At 34.4% G+C, this 20,113-nt stretch overlaps 2 protein-coding genes across 4 annotated transcripts; both read left to right on the plus strand.

The window, feature by feature from the left end:
- The first annotated feature begins 3,470 nt into the window (after positions 1-3,470).
- On the plus strand, positions 3,471-6,670 carry LOC142545590 (uncharacterized). Its single transcript, XM_075652854.1, has one exon. It carries the CDS (start codon positions 3,806-3,808, stop codon positions 6,137-6,139), a length of 2,334 nt encoding a protein of 777 aa, XP_075508969.1. The 5' UTR covers positions 3,471-3,805; the 3' UTR covers positions 6,140-6,670.
- A 4,348-nt stretch (positions 6,671-11,018) lies between these two features.
- LOC142545591 (uncharacterized) lies at positions 11,019-18,260 on the plus strand. 3 transcript variants are annotated; one of them, XM_075652855.1, is made up of 13 exons: positions 11,019-11,204; positions 11,433-11,583; positions 12,626-12,687; positions 12,819-12,906; positions 13,008-13,069; positions 13,173-13,269; positions 13,382-13,816; positions 14,406-14,960; positions 15,042-15,308; positions 16,321-16,401; positions 17,313-17,460; positions 17,543-17,585; positions 17,700-18,260. In XM_075652855.1, exons 2-13 carry the CDS (start codon positions 11,485-11,487, stop codon positions 17,791-17,793), a joined length of 2,031 nt encoding a protein of 676 aa, XP_075508970.1. In that variant the 5' UTR covers positions 11,019-11,204; positions 11,433-11,484; the 3' UTR covers positions 17,794-18,260. The 3 variants fall into 3 exon arrangements, with proteins under 3 accessions (XP_075508970.1, XP_075508972.1, XP_075508971.1); XM_075652857.1 differs by having other exon boundaries at positions 15,045-15,308; XM_075652856.1 differs by having other exon boundaries at positions 11,025-11,204; positions 11,344-11,583.
- Positions 18,261-20,113: the final 1,853 nt, after the last annotated feature.

Genomic DNA, 20,113 nt, shown 5'->3' on the forward strand with positions numbered 1-20,113 from the left:
TTGCTGCTACAAAATCGTGGCTTTTTGTTTGAAAATTTTTTCGAAACTCGATTTTCCTGTAAAAATAAATTATAGTTCATGTGTAACTTTTGTCGAGTATGATTTCCAATCCGACATGTTAGATCCTTTTCCTATCCCATGTCCTCCTCAAAACATTTAACCACCCAAGCATGTTCTTCGATGGTTATAACTTATGAAGAAGTAATATGTAAAAAAAATTAAAGCTGAAAGCTGATGTGTTCTGTGCATCGGGTGGATTGCCGAATTATCCAAATGTATTTAGATGAATTTTACTATGGATTGTTCTCTGCTCGGTGGCTCAATTGAAATGTGGTAATTAAATTGTTGTACTGTTTAAAAGATCAGAATATCACTGTTATCATTAATTACAGTTTTTGATAAAAACGACAAACGTTCATTCATACATTTGGTATAATAGTAACATCACGAATTTGATTTGCATTGATTGTAAGATGTGTAAGTATTGGAAGATATATTATTGGAATACAATAATTGTATTTTCTCATTAGAATAATCGAAACATTGTGTTTGAGCTCTTCTACGTTAAAATATTATAGTTGCAAGGTTACCATCAAATATAATTTTTATTAAAACGACAAATTCCGTCATATGTGGACAATAAAAATTTAACATCGACAATAAGTGTCAAAATAATTAAGTGTATTGATGATACTTACCATTTTTATTGTATACTAGCATTGTATTGAAGTTAAACCCTCTATATTAAGTGTATTGATGATACTTACCATTTTTATTCTCTGTATTTTTTTTCTTTTCAACCCTCTTATTTTCTCTCTAATTAGATAATACAAATAATTCCATGCTTAACATAGTTATAAATATTTATTATTTAATAATTTATCAATTCCTTAAAGTAACCGTTTGATCATTTATTTGTTTAGACCAATTTATTATTACAACTAGTGCACTGACGCACGCGTTGCGTGTATAATATTTTTTATAATTCATTTGATTTATATTTAAATGAAGATCAAAATATAATTATAAGAGATAGCGAGGGACTACACTGTAATTTTGATATATAAATTAAAAAATAAATTGAAAAATAAAAAAATAAAAAAGTGATATCAGTGATAATTGAACCTATAACCTAAACACGAGGAAATAATGACTTTATCCGCTGAACTACATATAACTTGCATTAAAATTTGAACATTTTATTAATATATATAATTATTAAAACAGACCATGACACCAAATTTAGTTACTTTAAATGTCTCAAACTTAATAGAATAGTATATAGATTTTTCTAATATAAAATTAAGGTGAGAAAAATAAATTATAAATTAAAAAAACTTCTCAAATTCTCTTCCCAATATCCTATTATCCTAATCAATATCCTATTAGCCTAACATGGAAACAAAAATTATAATTAAATTCAAATTTACAAAAATAACTGTTGAATTTTTTTATATTACATGCACATACAACACAAAAGCTAAGTACATTAACAAATATAAAAGTTGTGATCTCTTGAGTCTTGAAACTAAACTCAAGAACGAGAACGACTTTTATGCATCTTTGAAAATGCCAAACAAATTTTAAAAAATTCGATCGATCGATAAAGAGCTTGTAGATTTGTTTATTAAAAGGCAAAAACTTGTGTGAGACGGTCTCACGGACCGTATTTTGTGAGACGAACTTCTTATTTGGGTCATCCATGAAAAAATATTACTCTTTATTGTGAATATCGGTAGGGTTGATCCGTCTCACATACAAAGATTCGTGAGACTCTCACAAAAGACCTACTCAACAAAAAAAAATCAAATTGGATTAATTAAATCATTCTTGAGTATCTCCGATTACATACATAAGTAGGAAACATATTAATGAGTTGAACCGAATAAAATATATTGTCCTTTAAAACTGATTGACATTACTATACAATTAAATTAATTGGGGCTAACTTTAATTAAAGCCAAAATTAATTTTTAAAAAAATGGAAGATACTTTTTTTCTTTTTACTAAAATGGAAGATACTTGCATGTATAGAATTATGTGTTCGATGACGTTTCTACTTAATGATTTTCTTTTTGAAAGTATGTCAATGTATGAAAATAAAATATAATTAGAAATACTTTGAAACTCAAATTTTTTAATTGTAAGGTCTTCTTAGAAGATGCAACGTATGTGGTGAAAATTTCAAACAAATTAATTAACTATTTGTTCAAATGTTGATTATTTTGTTTTAAGTAAACGTCACCTAATTGAATTTTTTTTTTGGTAAACATAAACCGGCCGATAAATATATAAATATTCTGATTTAAAACATACACTAATTCAAAATACTGTCCAGATTGAAATTTAAAGGGAATTTAACATTTTCACCAAAAAGGTGATAAAGATGCAGAAACGAACAATTTAGACTCAGCCTAAAAATGATTAAATATCTAAAATCCAACGCGCGTCCAGTTGGCCGGCTGTTAGCAAGCTTTATGCCATTTCCACTCCACATACTTCTTAAATTCATAATATATATACAATAACAAATTAAAAAGCAAACCACATAAAAAAAATTCACGAACATTAATTTCCCCCCATTAATTATTATTCACCAATTATTATTCTTCTGTTCTTGCTAACATGTATTCAATATTTTTAAATTAAAAATGAAAAGTTTAGAACATTTAAACTAGAAATAAAAAAAATAATATAGTTTTATTGATTAAATTGATTTTTGGAAATAATAAATGTAGTACAAAATACAGGAGTAACGGATATTAAAAGTCAGGGGTACAGTTAAAGTAAGTTTGTTTAATTAATAATATATATATATATATATTATATTATAATTTAAAGTAAAGAAGTTGAATTAATAATTAGAGTACATATCATAAGCTTTACGTTAGGAGCGCGTTCAGTATTCATCAATGTGTTAGTTGAGATTGAATAAAAGTTGCCTATATTCGGTTGGGGACTTATCCTCCTTTTTTTTCTTCTTTTTTTAATTTTTTTTTTCCTCCTCATTTAATATACCAAAATTTACACAAAATTCTTTTAAATTTTGTATAAAGAAAATTTTCAGAACCACATTCTTTATGTCAATTCTTCTTTTGTACAATTAATATTTTGTCTTTATTTATGATTAAAAAATGATTACAAAACATTAGACAATGTCGGGTTGTGTTTTTATTTTCACTATCCTAAAATTAGAGAAAAAACAAAAAAAAAACATGCCACCTTACTCTGGATTTATTCTTAGTTCACTTCATTTTTGTATCATTTTATACAATAAATTCATTTTTCACCATTCAAAAAAATTATATCATATTTCAAAGTTCATCTTCTAAAAAACTGCATATCATATCATCAAAATCACTTTTCCAAACTATATATTCTTATATATATTATTCGATGACAATTTAAATTTCTTTAAATTTTTTGGGAATTTTATTGGATAATGACGATAAATCCTAAATAAAATAAAATTAGAAATAAAGAGAGCGAGAGGTTAGAGAATGTAGTGTGGTGGGCTTTGAGCTGTGATTTAGCTGTCCAGGCGTTGGCTGTTTGTTTATTTCTCTCAAATTCCCTTCACATACTATTCCCAAGTCAAAACTCCTCCTTTTCCCCCTTCACTTCTCTCCCAGAATCGCCACCACCACCACCGCTGCCTCCGTCGCCCAAATCCCATGTTCACTTTCTGCCCATTATCCTGCTCTCAGATCTGAAAATTGTAAGCAGAAGGGGAGCAAGAACCACATTTTCAGAAACTAAACACAAAAAGTTCAGGAAAAGCTTGTTGCATGTCTGGTACTGTGAAATGAAGCGAAAGTTCAATTATTGTGGTGGGTTTTTGTATTTGAGCAGTCTTTTGCTCTTTCTTCCTTTGCTGTCGCTTTCTTCTTCGGAGACAGGCCATGTTCATGCTCATGCATTGCATTCCAGTGTCCATATGAGCAGAAATGGACCGCTTACAGATTCGGAAGCTCTTTACATCAAGAGACGGCAGCTTCTTTACTACATAGATGAATTCGGTGATAGAGGAGAACATGTGAAGGTTGACCCTTCGCTGGTGTTCGATAATCCGAGGCTACGAAATGCGTACATTGCTTTACAAGCCTGGAAGCTCGCCATTTTCTCAGATCCCTACAATTTGACCGGAAATTGGGTTGGATCTAACGTGTGCGGGTATGAAGGGGTGTTTTGTGCTCCTGCACTTGATAACCATTCAATACTTACGGTTGCTGGTATTGATCTTAACCACGGCGACATTGCGGGGTATCTTCCTGAAGAGCTGGGTCTTCTCACAGATCTGGGTCTTTTTCACATCAATTCCAACAGATTCTGCGGGACCGTGCCCAAGAAGTTCAGGAACTTAAAGGTACTGTTCGAGCTTGATTTGAGCAACAACAGGTTCGCTGGGAAATTCCCCTACGTTGTTTTAAGCTTGCCCAAGTTGATTTATTTGGATATTCGGTTCAATGAGTTTGAAGGTACCGTTCCGCCTGAGCTTTTTGATAAGCCTTTAGATGCTATATTTATCAACCACAACAGATTTGCTTTTGAATTGCCGGATAATTTCGGAAACTCCCCTGTTTCTGTTATAGTTTTGGCTAACAACAGGTTTCATGGTTGCCTGCCGGCCAGTCTTGGAAATATGAGTAATCTTAATGAGATTATATTTATGGACAATAAGTTGAGGTCTTGTTTTCCGAGTGAGATTGGATTGTTGAAGAATTTGACTGTTTTGGATGTGAGCAACAATGGCTTGTTGGGGAATTTGCCGGAGAGTATTGGGGGACTGGTGAGTTTGGAGCAGTTGAATGTGGCACATAATATGTTTTCGGGTGAGATTCCGGCGAGCATTTGTCAGCTGCCGAGCTTGGAGAATTTCACCTATGCTTATAATTTCTTCACGGGCGAGCCGCCAGTGTGTTTGGCTTTGCCGGAGTTTGATGATCGCCGGAATTGTTTGCCGAATAGGCCCGCACAGAGGTCTGCAGGACAGTGTAAATTGTTCTTGTCTAAGAAAATTCATTGTGGGGCTTTCAAGTGCCACCCGTTTATTCCTTCTCTTCCACCGCCGCCGCCTCCTTCACCACCTGTGGTAGTGGTGCCGTCACCTCCTCCGCCAGTTTATTCACCACCTCCACCTTCACCTCCTCCCCAGATTTTTCCGCCTCCACCTCCTGTTTACTCTCCTCCCCCTCCACCAGTCTACTCCCCTCCTCCCCCTGTCTATTCTCCTCCTCCTCCACCATCTCCACCACCACCATCACCACCTCCTCCCTCTCCTCCTCCACCATCTCCACCACCACCATCACCACCTCCTCCCTCTCCTCCTCCACCTGTTTACTCACCACCTCCCCCACCACCTGTTTACTCACCACCTCCCCCTCCACCATCTCCACCACCACCATCACCACCTCCTCCCTCTCCTCCTCCACCTGTTTACTCACCACCTCCCCCATCTCCACCGCCACCATCACCACCTCCTCCCTCTCCTCCTCCCTCTCCTCCTCCCCCACCATCTTCACCTCCTCCACCTATTTACTCACCACCACCTCCACCACCATCCCCTCAACCTCCACTTTACTCACCACCACCTTCTCCGTTTCCACCGCCTCCAATTATTCATCCGCCTTGTCAAAGGTCACCCCCACCTCCTCCGAATAGCCCACCACCTCCTCCGCCACCAGTTATTTATTTGTATAACTCACCTCCACCCCCACCATCACACTCGCCACCTCCACCTCCCGTATATGTGTATCCATCCCCACCCCCACCATTATACTCGCCGCCTCCACCTCCCGTATATGTGTATCCATCCCCACCCCCTCCAGTGTACCATGCACCGCCACCAACCCCGCCAATCGAACCTCCACCACCTTGTATAGAACCACCCCCTCCACCACCACCACCATGTGAAGAATACCCGCCTCCACCGCCATATGTTTACAAGCCTCCACCATCACCTTCACCTCCTCCTCCTTATCACTACAATTCTCCACCCCCACCCCCTCCACCATATCACTATAATTCTCCTCCGCCACCATCACCCTCACCCCCTCCACCAGCTCCAGTATATGAAGGGCCACTGCCGCCTGTTGTTGGCATTTCGTACGCATCCCCACCGCCACCACCCTTCTATTGAGTCTTTTGAAAGAGGTACTTCCTCTAACACCCCAGAACTCACAAAACAGTTCTGAGTTACGAATACGTCTATTTATTCACTTCTCATTTCTCAAAGGATTCACCTTTGTCTACTGGCACTCGTGATTCTCATTTCTGGGATGAGAAGAAACGACAAACAAGATCAAAGTAGAGATTAAGCGAAGGCATATTGTTCCGGGAATATGTGTAATGTACCATCGAGGATTGATTCTTGATAAAATTGTTTAGAAGTTTGGTTGTGGAAGAAACAAGAAAAGTGATGATCAAAGAGTAGAGACGTAATGTAAATCCTTATTTATTTATATGAATTAAGCTGTGAAAATAAAGTAGGTTTTTCAGGAAGTGTTTGTATAGCTAGAGAACCATATCAACCATATCAAGAATCAAGAATGGCTAGTTCCATTGCAGCCCCTTTGATGAAGTTTTCACTGTTACTCGTTATGTCATGCTATAATCTTCTTTTTTCCCATTTATAGAATATTTATTAATAATAAAGATGATGATTTTAACACACCTGTTCCGTTTTTCATTTTTGCAAGATCCTAGACTTTTCCCCAATGTTTATGTTCCTAATTTCTTCCATGTGAAATTGGAAATGCATCCTTTTCTGTAGTCAATATCTGTGTAGATGCATCCTTCTGTGAATATCGCCCTTTACTTTTTCTTTTTCCCCCCAAATGGAACATTTTACACTTGACGAATCTAAATGAATTTTCACCAAAAAAACAAACCCTTTTTGCGGATCACAGAGCCAAGAAAAACTTGAGACCATTATTGTGTGCCGAGTCATGTTTGATGGGGCCATGAAAGTGAAGTGTAGTGATGGTGAGTTATTGCATTCTAAAAACAGTGAGTGGCTATAAATAATACTATTTTATATTTTATTTTGGTCCGATCTAAAAAATTTAATATCTATGTGTAATTTTTGAATTCAAGTGCACTAAATTATATTACAAAAAATTAAATTTGGGTGCATATCATAAATCCACATGATGCACCGAGCCTAGCTCACCTTTAGTACTCTTTTGCGACAACCACCATTATGACCATTAAAAACAATCGGCCACAAATTTCACCGACACAAAAATTACTCTCACACGTCGCCACCACTAATTTGCGTTTGTACTTTCTTTTATTGTACTATTCCTTTTTCTAATTTTTTCGGGGTTCATACTTTTTAAAAAATATTTTTATTGTAAAATCCTAATTAAAATAATTAGTAAACTAATGCAGGAGATTTATTGACATTTAATAACTTTTATAGATTTTAGAACTATTGAAGTATTCAATTAAAATTTTTACATACTCTATAGAAGTCTGATGATATTCAAAATAAACTTTCATAAAGTTTTAAAAAGTCAAGTGGTATTCAACATTGACTTTTAAAAACTCTATAAAAGTCTATATTTATTCAAATTTTAAATAGATTTTTAATAATTTCATGGAATTCATTAACATACAAATATTAAAGTCTCATGTACAATTATAAATTGTCAAAAATTGTATTTGGTTCAACCCAAAGATTTTGATGGATTTTAAAATTTCTAACACATACACAAGTTATTTATTTCTCTATATGTCGCTTCACATTACCTCTCTTTTTATCTTCTGTACTCTCATCTATCTCTATCATTTTCTCAAATTTTCGAAATGTATTTCTATATAAATTTCATCTTTCTTTTTCAAATATTTCATTTCTTGGCTGATTGTTCATTTAATAATTTTTTATTTTAATATCATAGAAAATTTTGAATTGCAGAATTGATTTTGTGATTTTTACTTTATGATTTATAAAAATTAATGTAATATTCAATAATAATAAAAGATGATCCCAAAAAATATTGCTTAATTCTTGATTATTGAATAGCCTCGCAACAACCATTATTTTTTAAATTTTTTTTATCATTTTCAATTAATATGTAATATATGATATTTTTATACAAAATTATATCCACACAATGCTAAATAATATTATTTTCACATGTATATTTTTAATTTAAAAACAAAGTAATAGATTAATCAATTGATATATTTTAAAAAATTTACAAACATGCATACAAATCCACATATATACTAATGTAAGGATTAAATAATTTAACTTTTAAATAAGTAAATTTATTTATTAATATAAATATTAAAAAATTATTTCAAATTGAATATGTTATATATGTCAATTAATTATTGGTTCAAAGAAATTAATAAAAAAATAAATGTTATAATTAAGTACAAAATTTATAAAATCTTATTAAAAAAATTTCACAAAAGTTTATAAAAATCTTGTAAAAAATATACATGAAGTTTATAAATATGTGATATTTTGTAAAATTCAATAAGAATCTATCAAATTCATGAAAGTCTATCATTTGAAAAATTCATTAAAAATCATATAAACTTTGGATTGAATACACCCCACTAAATACACAAATAAATAAATAATGAGATTCCTAAAAATGTTCAAATACCATGGAATCTTATTTAATGAATTAATTGAAGAAATAGTGTTGTTTGTGTGTTCCTTTGCCTAAAATCAGCCGTAATTTGTGCAATTCCCAATCATCATCAGATCACGCACTTTCTACGATTCAACCATTTAACTTATTTCTTTAAAAAAATTATTATATAATATTCAAAAGCTTCCTCCATAAATAAATTTCGGCGTCCGTCAATTTGGGAGTAGAAATTTCACTTCCTTTGCTGCGATAGAAAATGTGACCACAAAGAGTACAAGTATTTATGAATATAATAATCCAATAAATTTAGTCCGAGTTCGAGACCTAAATATAAAAATCGATTATATAGAGGGACTTCGAAAAAAATAAAATTCAAATGTGACAACACATAAAATATGCCTGTGATCCGTAGTCGATATATGCTACATTGAAGTGTTCTTTATATTGTAGTGTAAACTAAAGTACCAAGATCTTATATTATCTTAGGAAAACAGCTTTCAAATTCTTTAATCTTTATTTATTTTATTTTTCTGGATCCCATTTAACAACGGGAACTCATACTTTATTGTTGGCCCTCCGGAAGTAGATAAATTTGAAATAAATTCACGTTGTATTTGTGGAGATGGATTTGAAGTCAATGATTTTTCGATTATAGTTTTATAGTTACAATGAAACAATAAATAAAAATTTTAAATTTATATCTTACTTGTTTACATGTTATTAGTACAAAGAATAATGAATTTCAAATAATATTATAATTGAATTAAATTGAAATTTATTTTAATTGACATAAAATACTATATAAATTTCAATATAAAAAGAACTTTTCAGCATTATTCAGAGAGAGCAAAATATAGATAGTACTTTTTGGATAATTATATAAATGCGATGGATACTTTTTGTACCAACTACCAAGCTGACTTAAGTTTTAACTGGCCCGAAACAGCTAGGATCCAATTCAAAATATAAGATACAGAGCCCATACAAGCTCAAATAATCTCTATTTTCTTAGCATATTTTCATCATTATTAGTTCACGCCACGTTAATCAACACCATTACACTCGTTAAATTAAATATCTCGGATTGCACTTTCGCATCGGTTTCGGTCATTGTTAGTTATATACTTTCAATACAAGAGGGTGGGCACGGTCGTGTTTTTCGGGTTTCGAGTCGGGTATCCGGTTTTCCGGATATTGTTTTTATTATCTGAACTCGGCCTTGTTTAGTAACTATCTGACAGTGTCGTGTTCGGGTCAAGGTCGAGTATTCATATTTTTTAAAAAAACTTATGTTTTCTTATTTTGTGGCTACAAAAAACGCTATCAAGAAAAATATACAAACCGGAATAATAATGTCTGATTTTCACGCCAAATTAAACAAGAAAGATATATATTTGAAAATATTTAATTTAAGTAGTAATAATTAAAAAAATATTTGTGTCAGAAAAAATATGTAAATCAAGTCATCAAAGCATACTAATAAAAAACATATATATATATATATATATTTCTCCGACCCCACTTCATTTGAATCTCTATTTAAATTGCATTTAGTCGTGTGAGTTTTTTTCTATTTAATCAATGCTTTAATTTGGTTATATAAAAAGCTAGTGTTTAGCTCAATGACGAATTTTCCAGTTGCCCACACAGGAGTTGAAATTGATGACGGGTTTTAGCAATCTCAACCCAACAAGGAAAAAACCCGTACCCTAGTCAAACATCTATGAAAATACAATGGTGTTTGCCTGCAAGACCGAGTCACCGGAACTGAGCGACAACTAACTTGAGGAACCCAACAAAAAGGAGATGAGGTGATCCAACAACTCGCAAAAACAACATTTCTCTGCAACTTTCTGCAATATTCTTAGTTAAAAAACAAGAACTAGTTTTGGCGTAATCTATCAATTCTAGCTTGTATTTTCGTACTTTATTCCGAATTTTCAGCTAACGATTTCATGTCAATTTAATTGTAAAAATTATCCATAAATTCGTCGGTAAGGACAGAGTTGAATCGATCGTCATTGAATTTTTCAACTTCGTTTTCATTACTTTCATAGATTATTTAATTAAATATATTATAGTCGACGATCAAACCGAGGCTCAAGTACTAATCGAAAAGAAGTTGGCTTTTTTACATTTTCTTCACATTTTGACAAATATATTTTCTGACACTTCCGCAACGTCCAAATGTTACTCAAACATGATCTTAATATGATACACATTTACAATCTTCCTCAGGTCTCAATTCATCTGCATCGTTGTCCCAGTAAATTCATTTTTCCATATCATTACCAGGTACGAATTGACCATAAAGTCCTCACGTTTCTTCCTCGACCCCGCCCTACATTCTCTGAACACCCGAAAACACCCCTTCATTTTTGCGGAATAGACAAAATTATTCAACACAAGATTCTTCCTACGTGGTCCCATTTTCTAACAACGAAAAGGTACTGTCCTTTATCTCCGTATACCAAATATCTCAACTCTCCAGAGTCGAGCTGTAAAAGCACGAGCCGAGATCTACCGTTTCCAGAACGCCTGAGCTCCTTCGATCTCTGATTGTCGCTTTCGATCTCTGCCTAAAAGGTTGCTCAGGTACTTTTACTGATTCAATTAAGCTTTTGTTATTTCTCGAGTGTAGAACGTTAGGTTCCGCAGGTTTGAAGGGTTTTTGCTTCGAAGTTGTGGCGGATAGTCGACTTTGATGATTCTTGTTCTGATTATATGTTTATAGCGGGGAAATTGCTTGTTTACCTGATCTGATGGTGTCGAATTGGTGATTTGGGGTTGGACTATGATTGAATTGATTGGTCTCTTTGGTAGGTAGTGGTGATTGTTTGGAAAGTGGGGATATTTGTGTGATTATCGTATTAAGATGGCGAATAGGCTAAAGGAGGACGAGAAGAATGAGAGGATAATAAGGAATCTTCTCAAGCTTCCTGAGAATCGCAGGTGTATTAACTGCAATAGCCTGGTACCGTTCTTTCTTCTTTTACTGTACTTGATTTGTGGAGTATGTGATCTTAGTTGAAATGCTTTATTACTTGGATGGTTTCAAAACCAGTTTCTTAAAATTAAAGGGTTTACTTTGATAATTTTGAGAGCATCAATATTATGAACTGATGCTTATAAATAAAATGGGGAAAAACTAAAATATTGCTATAATTTTTTTTGTTGGTCGCTAATGTGGTAATTTTCTTAAAATTTGTGACAGAAGTGTGTGCATTGTTTATGTAATGGTTCTTAAATCTATCAATGAATCGTTATTTCAGTAAGAGACAACATTGTATATACCGTGTCCATTTATTATACTTTTAGCGTTTATATTTTCTCGAGCCAGGCTTCGGATTAGTTGAAATGGTTTATATTGTGGTGATTTCTGACTTTGACACTCTGGAGCAAGTTTTTTGTAGAGCAGTCGAAATGGTTGCCTTTGAGCTACTGCAGTCTAGCTATTTTTCCAAAAGATTTGAGTTGTAATATTAACATCGGGTATAACTTCTGGTAAAGTGACAAACACTCGATGTTATAATTAGTATAAAAAACAATTCAACGAGTTTGATTCCCACTAGTTGCAAGGTGCAATAATGGCAGGGGTATAGTTGGCTATTGAAAAATTCACCTTGCCAATAGAGCGGTCGAAATATGGTTCTTAGGCTTATGTACCGTTTTAAACGATTTGAATTATAGCTTGTGCTAAAACAAAAATGCTTGAACTTACTGATTTTAATAGAGTTTCTTATCTGCATCATTGTGGAACAAGTCTGGATGATATTTCATAGCACACACATTTTAGAGTATCTTTAGTTCTTACAGAAGGTTAAAAAACAGGGGAATAGGTGTGCCAAATAGATGCCAGTTTACCATTCGTACTTTGGATAACTCTAATTGGTTGAGTTTCAGCATTCCTTTACTCCTAGGAGCATGGTGTGTTTTGCAACATGCATTTTGATGATTTTGTCCTGTTGTAATCTTTTGGATCCTTTGAGCTAACTGTTTTCGTTTCTGCACATCAGGGGCCTCAATATGTGTGCACTAATTTTTCAACATTTATTTGCACAACCTGCAGTGGAATACAGTAAGTCATATGAGTTTCACTCTTGCATCATTGAATGTCAATTTCATATGATGGTTTGATTTTGTTCTCTATGGAGTTCCCACTTTCACGAGTATCTTTGACGTTAATTATGCATATGAAAATATTTGCAGCCGAGAGTTCACACACAGAGTGAAGTCCGTATCTATGGCTAAATTTACCCCACAAGAAGTTAGTTCCCTTCAAGGAGGGGGTAACGCGGTATACAAGCAACCACTCTCTTTCTGCTAGTATCGTGCAATTTGTTGGTTTGTTTAGGCGTCCCTCATTGCTTTTTTGCATGTTTGTTCTTTCCCAAATAGAGTGCTAGAGAAATTTATCTAAAGGAATGGGACTCCCAGCGTAATTCTCTACCTGATGCCAGGTTAACAATGAATATTCCTGCATATGCTTTCTGAAATTGATATTTTTTGTTCAGTTAATGTTTAGTTTGTTAATCATTGTTATTTCTAATTTACGTGTTTCAGTAACATAGAGAGGTTGCGTGATTTTATCAAGCATATTTACGTGGATAGAAGATATACTGGTGAGAGGAACTCAGAAAAGCCTCTGAGAGCAAAGATGGTATACTTGCTACCTCATTATATTAAAAGTCAATTTTTATGATGACTTCTTAGAGCAAAATTTGGAAGCTTCTCTATGAAATTCTTTTTAATCTGCATATGTTATCACTCAGGGAGAAACTGAGGATTTCAGTGGGAATAAGAGGATAGACAATAATCAGGGTGGTTCTAGAAGTCCAACTTATGAGGAAACTTTCGAGCGTCGTCAAGATAGGGCTAGTGTTGGTGGAAGAAGTCCAGGATATGATCAAGACAATAAGCAAACTGCCGATTATCGACGGAGTCCTCTTTGTGCTGAGGTGGTCAACGACTGGAAACGCGAGGATAGATTTGGTAACGGAAGGAGGTCTGACGATGGAAATTCTGATGGAAGTTCTAAGTTTGGAGGTAGATCACCGGATAATCAAAGAGACTCAGACATGTCCAGCCCACCTGTGGTTCGTCCTGTTAGAGATATTTTAGGAGAAAATGTGACTCCACTTCGAGTTATCGAACCTCCCCCAAAAGTCTCTGGTGGCAGGTCCACAGATGGTTCAGCACATACTCAGGTAAGATCCTCCTGCAAAAGACGTGCATTGGTATGCTTGTTCTTTATGCGAACGTATTTCTTGTTTTGTATTATATAATCTGCAATCAGCTAGCATACAGGACTTTTTTGCTGTTGATTCTGAAGCCCAATCACGGTTTGTCTATTATATGGAATTTTGCAATGTCAAAGTTTTAGGCTCACATTGTTGTAAGAAAAAGAGCATGTTTTTGGTTTGTTGAGTTTTTTCGACTGAAAGCACTTAATATACGGCTTGTTTAACACTCCATGATCTACTTTCTACTTTCAATTTTGCCATGTATTTATAAAGCGCACAAGGTAGAAAATGGGTTGCATGAGGAAGCAGATTGTAGTGCAGGTATAAGGAGCTTATGTTTAACAGATTTAGTTGATCCAAGAATTTTTTATTATTTACTTTCATGGGAGATGGGGATCAATTAATGTTATCCTGGTAATCTTGATAGTAATTGCAAAATATCTGCTCTGTCCTTCTACCTTAACTACTATATATCCACAACCATTTTGTCAAAATCATCTTCAGCTTCTTATTCTTAACATAGAAAATGACTGGCAGAATGTTTATGTTTCAGAGAACTGCATCTTCGAGTAACTTGGCATCCTCGGAGGGGAATCCATCTGTGATCAAAGTGGAGGCTTCATTCATTGATTTTGATCCTGTTCCTGAACCTGTAGTAGCAGCAACCATCCCTCAAACACATCATTCAGCTACAAATGCAGCTCCTGTGCAGCAGATTGCATCTACTGATAACAATTGGGCTAATTTTGATTCATTTCCTGAGGTGAAATTTCCTACCCCGGTTTCAAACTCTGTGGAATCTCTGCTTTCGGAGTTGTCAATTGAAGTATCTACATCTGGTCCCCCTGCCCCTGCCGCTGCCCCTGCGAGCAAGTTATCACCTTTCCTTTCTAGCGGCTCAGAGGGCTCATCTCTTGGGTCAACTTATGGAAGTCTCGCTCCTCAATCGTTGTTTCCCTCAGATGGTACGAGCTCGTTTGCTAATACTCCCACTGGAGGAGGGCAATGGGCTATCTTGAATTCTCATCAGAATTCTATGTTTCCTGGAGCTAATGGCCTGTCTGTTCCTCAGCCAGTGGCTACTATCAGTGCAACTTCAAGTGACAAGGTATGCCTGGTAAAGCATGGTATATATTCCATTTCTTTTGATCTTCTTAACAAGTTTAATCTGTCTCCTGGGATTCTGCAGCAGTTGAATCCACTTGTTGGACCAATTTCCCATGGCCACCCTGGTGCAGTAATTTCTCAATCGGGACAGGCCATATCTAATCCTTCAATGGGTTCTGCTTTTGGATTTTCTTCAGAATCTGCATTGGGGGAAAGATCTGGTGGAAGGAGTGAACTGCCTGCTGATTTATTTACGATGACCAATTCTTATTTTCTACCTCCAGTTTCTGGCTGGTACTCAGGTTCCCCGTATGTTGCTAGGGGCCCTAAGCACTATAACATGACAATGGTAACTTTCTGATCTCTTGATTCTCAATCATGCCCAGTGAGAATTAATTATCGGGGATAGACAAACACCCTTTATATTTCAAAGGAATCTATGTGATTGTGTTTTGCATCTGTGATTAGCAAGATATATTTTACCTCGACCAAGTTTGATAACCGCCCTTAACAACAATCAGCCATTTATTATAATTGACACTGACAATAATATCATTGCTTATGGAGTTAGGCCATGTACTATTTTTCTTATTGCATCAAGCAAATGGATCTTATCTTTCCAACTGCCTCCACCACCTCTTATCTCGTCGTCTATACCAATTATTTGTGCTGTGAACATCATTTGTCATTTGCAGCATTACCTACAATATTAATGATAATTGCAAAGGTCAGGGCTTTCATGTGTTAATCTGTACCCAAATTTTGACACCACTTAATACGGGCCATTGAATGAGTTTTATTAAGATGATCCTAGTGGAAAGAAACCATTGGAGTGCTAATAAGAAATTTACCAGTTAAAACAATGGAGAACCCCATCCTGCATTTTTGAAAACTTGAGGTCATATGACCGCGAAGACATTAGAATTGGCCACCTTTGCTTCTACCTGTGGATGAGTTAGTGTTGCTACCTCACCTTGACCATATTTCTTCTCATGATTCTAGCCAATATAGTGTTAGGCTGGATGGCAATGATGGAAGTAACAGATGGAGGAATCTCCCCATGTTGCTAGTGGCATGTGCCATAAAATCAGTACAATATTAAATCAAATAAAGTTGAATGTCATGTAGAGGCTGAAACTATTGAGCCTATATCATAATTGTGGGAATGAGATTCATCTAACAAGCAATGTGTATTAAATGTCTTTTTGAAATTTGAGGGTTTTCCCCACCTAAGATATTTGCCACTGGGATATTCAGTCCCCTCTTAACTTTCTCATGAAAGTAATTGCAATTGAACTGTTTTTATTTTGTTGAGTGATACGAATATCATTTACAAGCGCTATGGATTTATTCAATTTCAGGCGGTACCTAATTTCCAGCAAGTGCCAAGATCTACAAATCCTTTTGATTCTACCAATGAACGTCCTGTTCCAGCAACAACAGTATGTTTCTGTTCTAGTTTAATTGAATTTAAAATATCATATCAATCCTTCACCACGACTATTTAATGTCGACTCAGGTTTGAATCATAGATTCATGTTTTAGCATAAATCACCTGTACAATGTAGGTTATAGAGATGCTACAATCAGTTATGACGGACACTGCAGATCCAATGGTCACCATTGGTCTGAACATGTGGACCCTATTTTTTTTTTCAGTAGCGATCATTGGATCTATCTTGATGCTAATGCTCTCAGTGTAGCAAGAACTCACGTGTAATGTATGTAAGATATTAATCACATTGTCAATGTAAAAATACATTATCCATTTTTTATTAATTTCAGAACAGTTTCCTGAATCACTTAATAATTTCCAACAGCATGATAATGTGGTAATTTTGACCATAGACCCAAAATACACTTTCCATTCTATAGATGCTAAATTAAATAAATGTATGTTTGGACTTTGGATATTGCATTATTCTTCCACATTAATTATTTAAGTTGAATCAGATCTTTGAATTTAATTTCTCCCTTCCTTTTCCATAGATTGACATAAATGACTTGTAAAAGATAAAAAAGGGTCTATGTCCCCAAAGCCATGTTATTTGGACTAATAATTGCGGATCCATATTCCCTAGCATTTAGTCATTTATTTGATGTTAATTATACTTTGTGCTCAGACCCTGGTTAGGTTACCAATGATTGGTTGTCTAGCGCTGAAGATAGAACACACTTGTATTCCAAGGAATGTGTTCACTTTCCAAACAGAATGAGTTCACGTAAGATGTAGATGGTCATGCATTAGGTTAATTGACCATAACCTAATAAGTAATAACTAGCTGACAATCAGCATCATCCTTTTTGTACTCATTTTTGTTTCTTTTGTAAATTATCTATCATTTCGCTGCAGTTTCCTTCAGGTGCATCCTTACATGGTTCAGTAGCCAAAAGTGCACCTGCATCAGGCTTACTTCGCGCTTCGAGTCTTGGTACTCCTTTTTCTTTTCCATCATCGATGCACACTCAGCCACCACCATTTGCACAATCGATTCCTCCAAGTAAATAATCTTATATCTTTCAATTCATTGGAGCAAAATACCTCTTTTTCCATGTTTCACCATTTTCTTAATTGTTTGTCAGCTCCATTCTTTGGACAAGAACTAAGTGGCAGTACAGCTCACAGGTAGGATTTATTTGTCATGTATTGTCTGATAAGCGTCTGCCACCATGTATGTTGGTCAAAAAATGATAAAAGTACTTTGATTCATGCTTGTTGACACTTTCCGGAATTTCCCAGGCCATTTGGACCAAACCAACAATTTGGTGGACTGCATTCGGCTCATTCTGCTCCGGGTAACTTCACCTCCACTGATGGAAACCCATTCGGCTAAAAATGGATGTGCACCATCTTGTTGCTTTATTTCAGTTCCTTCTAGACTCTACTCTGAGGATGCTACGGACGGTGGTGAAATCTACTGTATTCACAATTGGACAAAGATTCAATTTTCCTTCTTGGTGTTGATGCAAAACGAAGTTAAAGCGTCGGATCATGGGGTCAGCAATGTTATAGCGAAATGATCAAAAGCGTGTCTGTGTAGCATATTTTCTTTGCGATGCTATCGATGTGATACTGCCCTCCGAACATCTGTAGCATATATCATTATTTGCTAGTTTGTTGTATTTTGGCTAGTTTTCTTTAGTTTGAGAGATACATCGGCTTTGTAGGGTATAGATATTGTGTGTTGATATTTCACTTTCATTGTTTAAATAAACTACATATGCTGGTTATGTTGTATCCATCCTTTAAAAAAAATGTTAAATCAGTAGATTTTGAAGTATATGTTCTTTTTTTAAAAGAGATTTCGAAGTAAATGTTTTGGTGTCATCTGTATTGGTTTTTCAATTGATGGTCTTTATTTGCTAATTGTACCATTTTCTTTCTATTCTTTTTTTTTTTAAAAAATATTTTTATGTGCGTTGACATATATGATATGATATATGAATATGATTATATCGATTAAAGTTAACGAACTACAAATATAATCAGAACAATTCACTAATGATCTGAAATTAAATTGTTACACGATATTAATACAAAAAGAATTTGAGCAATTATTAATAACTTTATAAATAAAAAATTTATATCGTTTAAATATTAAGAAACTAATTTTAAAGTTCATTAGTTTCATATTAAATAAGCACCATACATTTCTTACGAGCCGCACCGATGATTAAATATTTTGTTCGTGTACTGTTGCTAGTCACATAATGATATTATATAAATTATCTCGTGCAACTGAATTTTTTTAAAAAAAACGAATTAGTTCTCTCCCTCTATCGTTGAACAGCTATGTATGATTACGTATGAACGATAATATATGAATTGATTACACGTATTTGTTTCATTAAATGTTAGACTCAAATTTCATAAATTATTAGAACTATAAATAATGACAAAACTTGTGTGAGACGATCTCATGTGTCATATTTTGTGAGACGGATCTCTTATTTGGGACATCTATGAAAAAATATTACTCTTCATGCTAAGAGCATTACTTTTTATTGTGAATATCGGTAGGGTTGACCCGACTCACAGATAAAATTTCATGAGACCGTCTCAAAAAAAACCTACTCATAAATGATTGTATTATCATTTTTGCCTTTCGAATTAAACGATACGTACATCTCTAGTTTTTCGGAATACATTGCAAGAAAACGAAAGCCGTCCTTTGATCAATAATTCGTGTTCCATACATGCACGTTCGCCACGAAGAAAAAACGAGTTCTTTGTGCATAGAATATAATTGTCGGGGTAAAAATTGATGATCAAGATTCCCTCTTATCGAATCTTGAGTCAAGAAGTTAAAAAGAGTCTTAGCTCGCCACGTCATCAGGACTTGGGACCCACTGGTCATGGTCAAGAGGAATGCAAAGTACGTGTTTTAATCCGGGAGCATGTCTTTTTGTGAGATGATTTCACGAATTTTTTTTCTGATACGAGTCAATTCTACTGATATTCAGAATAAAAAGTAATATTTTTAGCATAAAAAGAAATATTTTTTCATGGATAACCCAAATAAGTAAACCGTATCACAAAATACGATCCGTGAGACCATCTCCCACAAGTTTTTGCTTTAAATCCGGTGTTATTCTCTTGTGATGGTCGGCTGACTTTTATTAATTTAAAACTACGTATAATTTTATGGCTAAAAAATATTGTAATCAAAGTTCACAAAATTAATTATTATTGTACAATTTTATATGTAAATATGATTCTTCGACTAATTAGCAGTGGACAGCAAAACATCGTGCTTTAAATCTTTAGCCTGCCAATCAGAAGAAGATGCCCATGCACCATGCACATGATATTCATTTAATTTTATTATCTTAAAGATTATCCCTTATTTGAGAAGATTTTATAGTTTCAGAAAAAGAGTAGTTTTCTTGTAATATGATCTCACGAATTTTTATCTGTGAGACGGGTCAATTCTACCGATATTTACAATAAAAAGTAATACTTTAAAGCATAAAAATAATATTTTTTCATGAATGACCCAAATAAGATATTCGTCTCACAAAATACGACCTGTGAGACCGTCTCACACAAGTTTTTGCATTACCAAAAATGTGTTAAATTGGCATTTGGCTTCATTAATTTAATAATGTAGCAAGGGACCAGGCTAGCCATAATTGTCAAGTTACCTTTTCCAC

Source organism: Primulina tabacum, chromosome 5 (genome assembly GCF_025594145.1).
Source record: "Primulina tabacum isolate GXHZ01 chromosome 5, ASM2559414v2, whole genome shotgun sequence".
NCBI classification, from domain to species: Eukaryota; Viridiplantae; Streptophyta; class Magnoliopsida; order Lamiales; family Gesneriaceae; genus Primulina; species Primulina tabacum.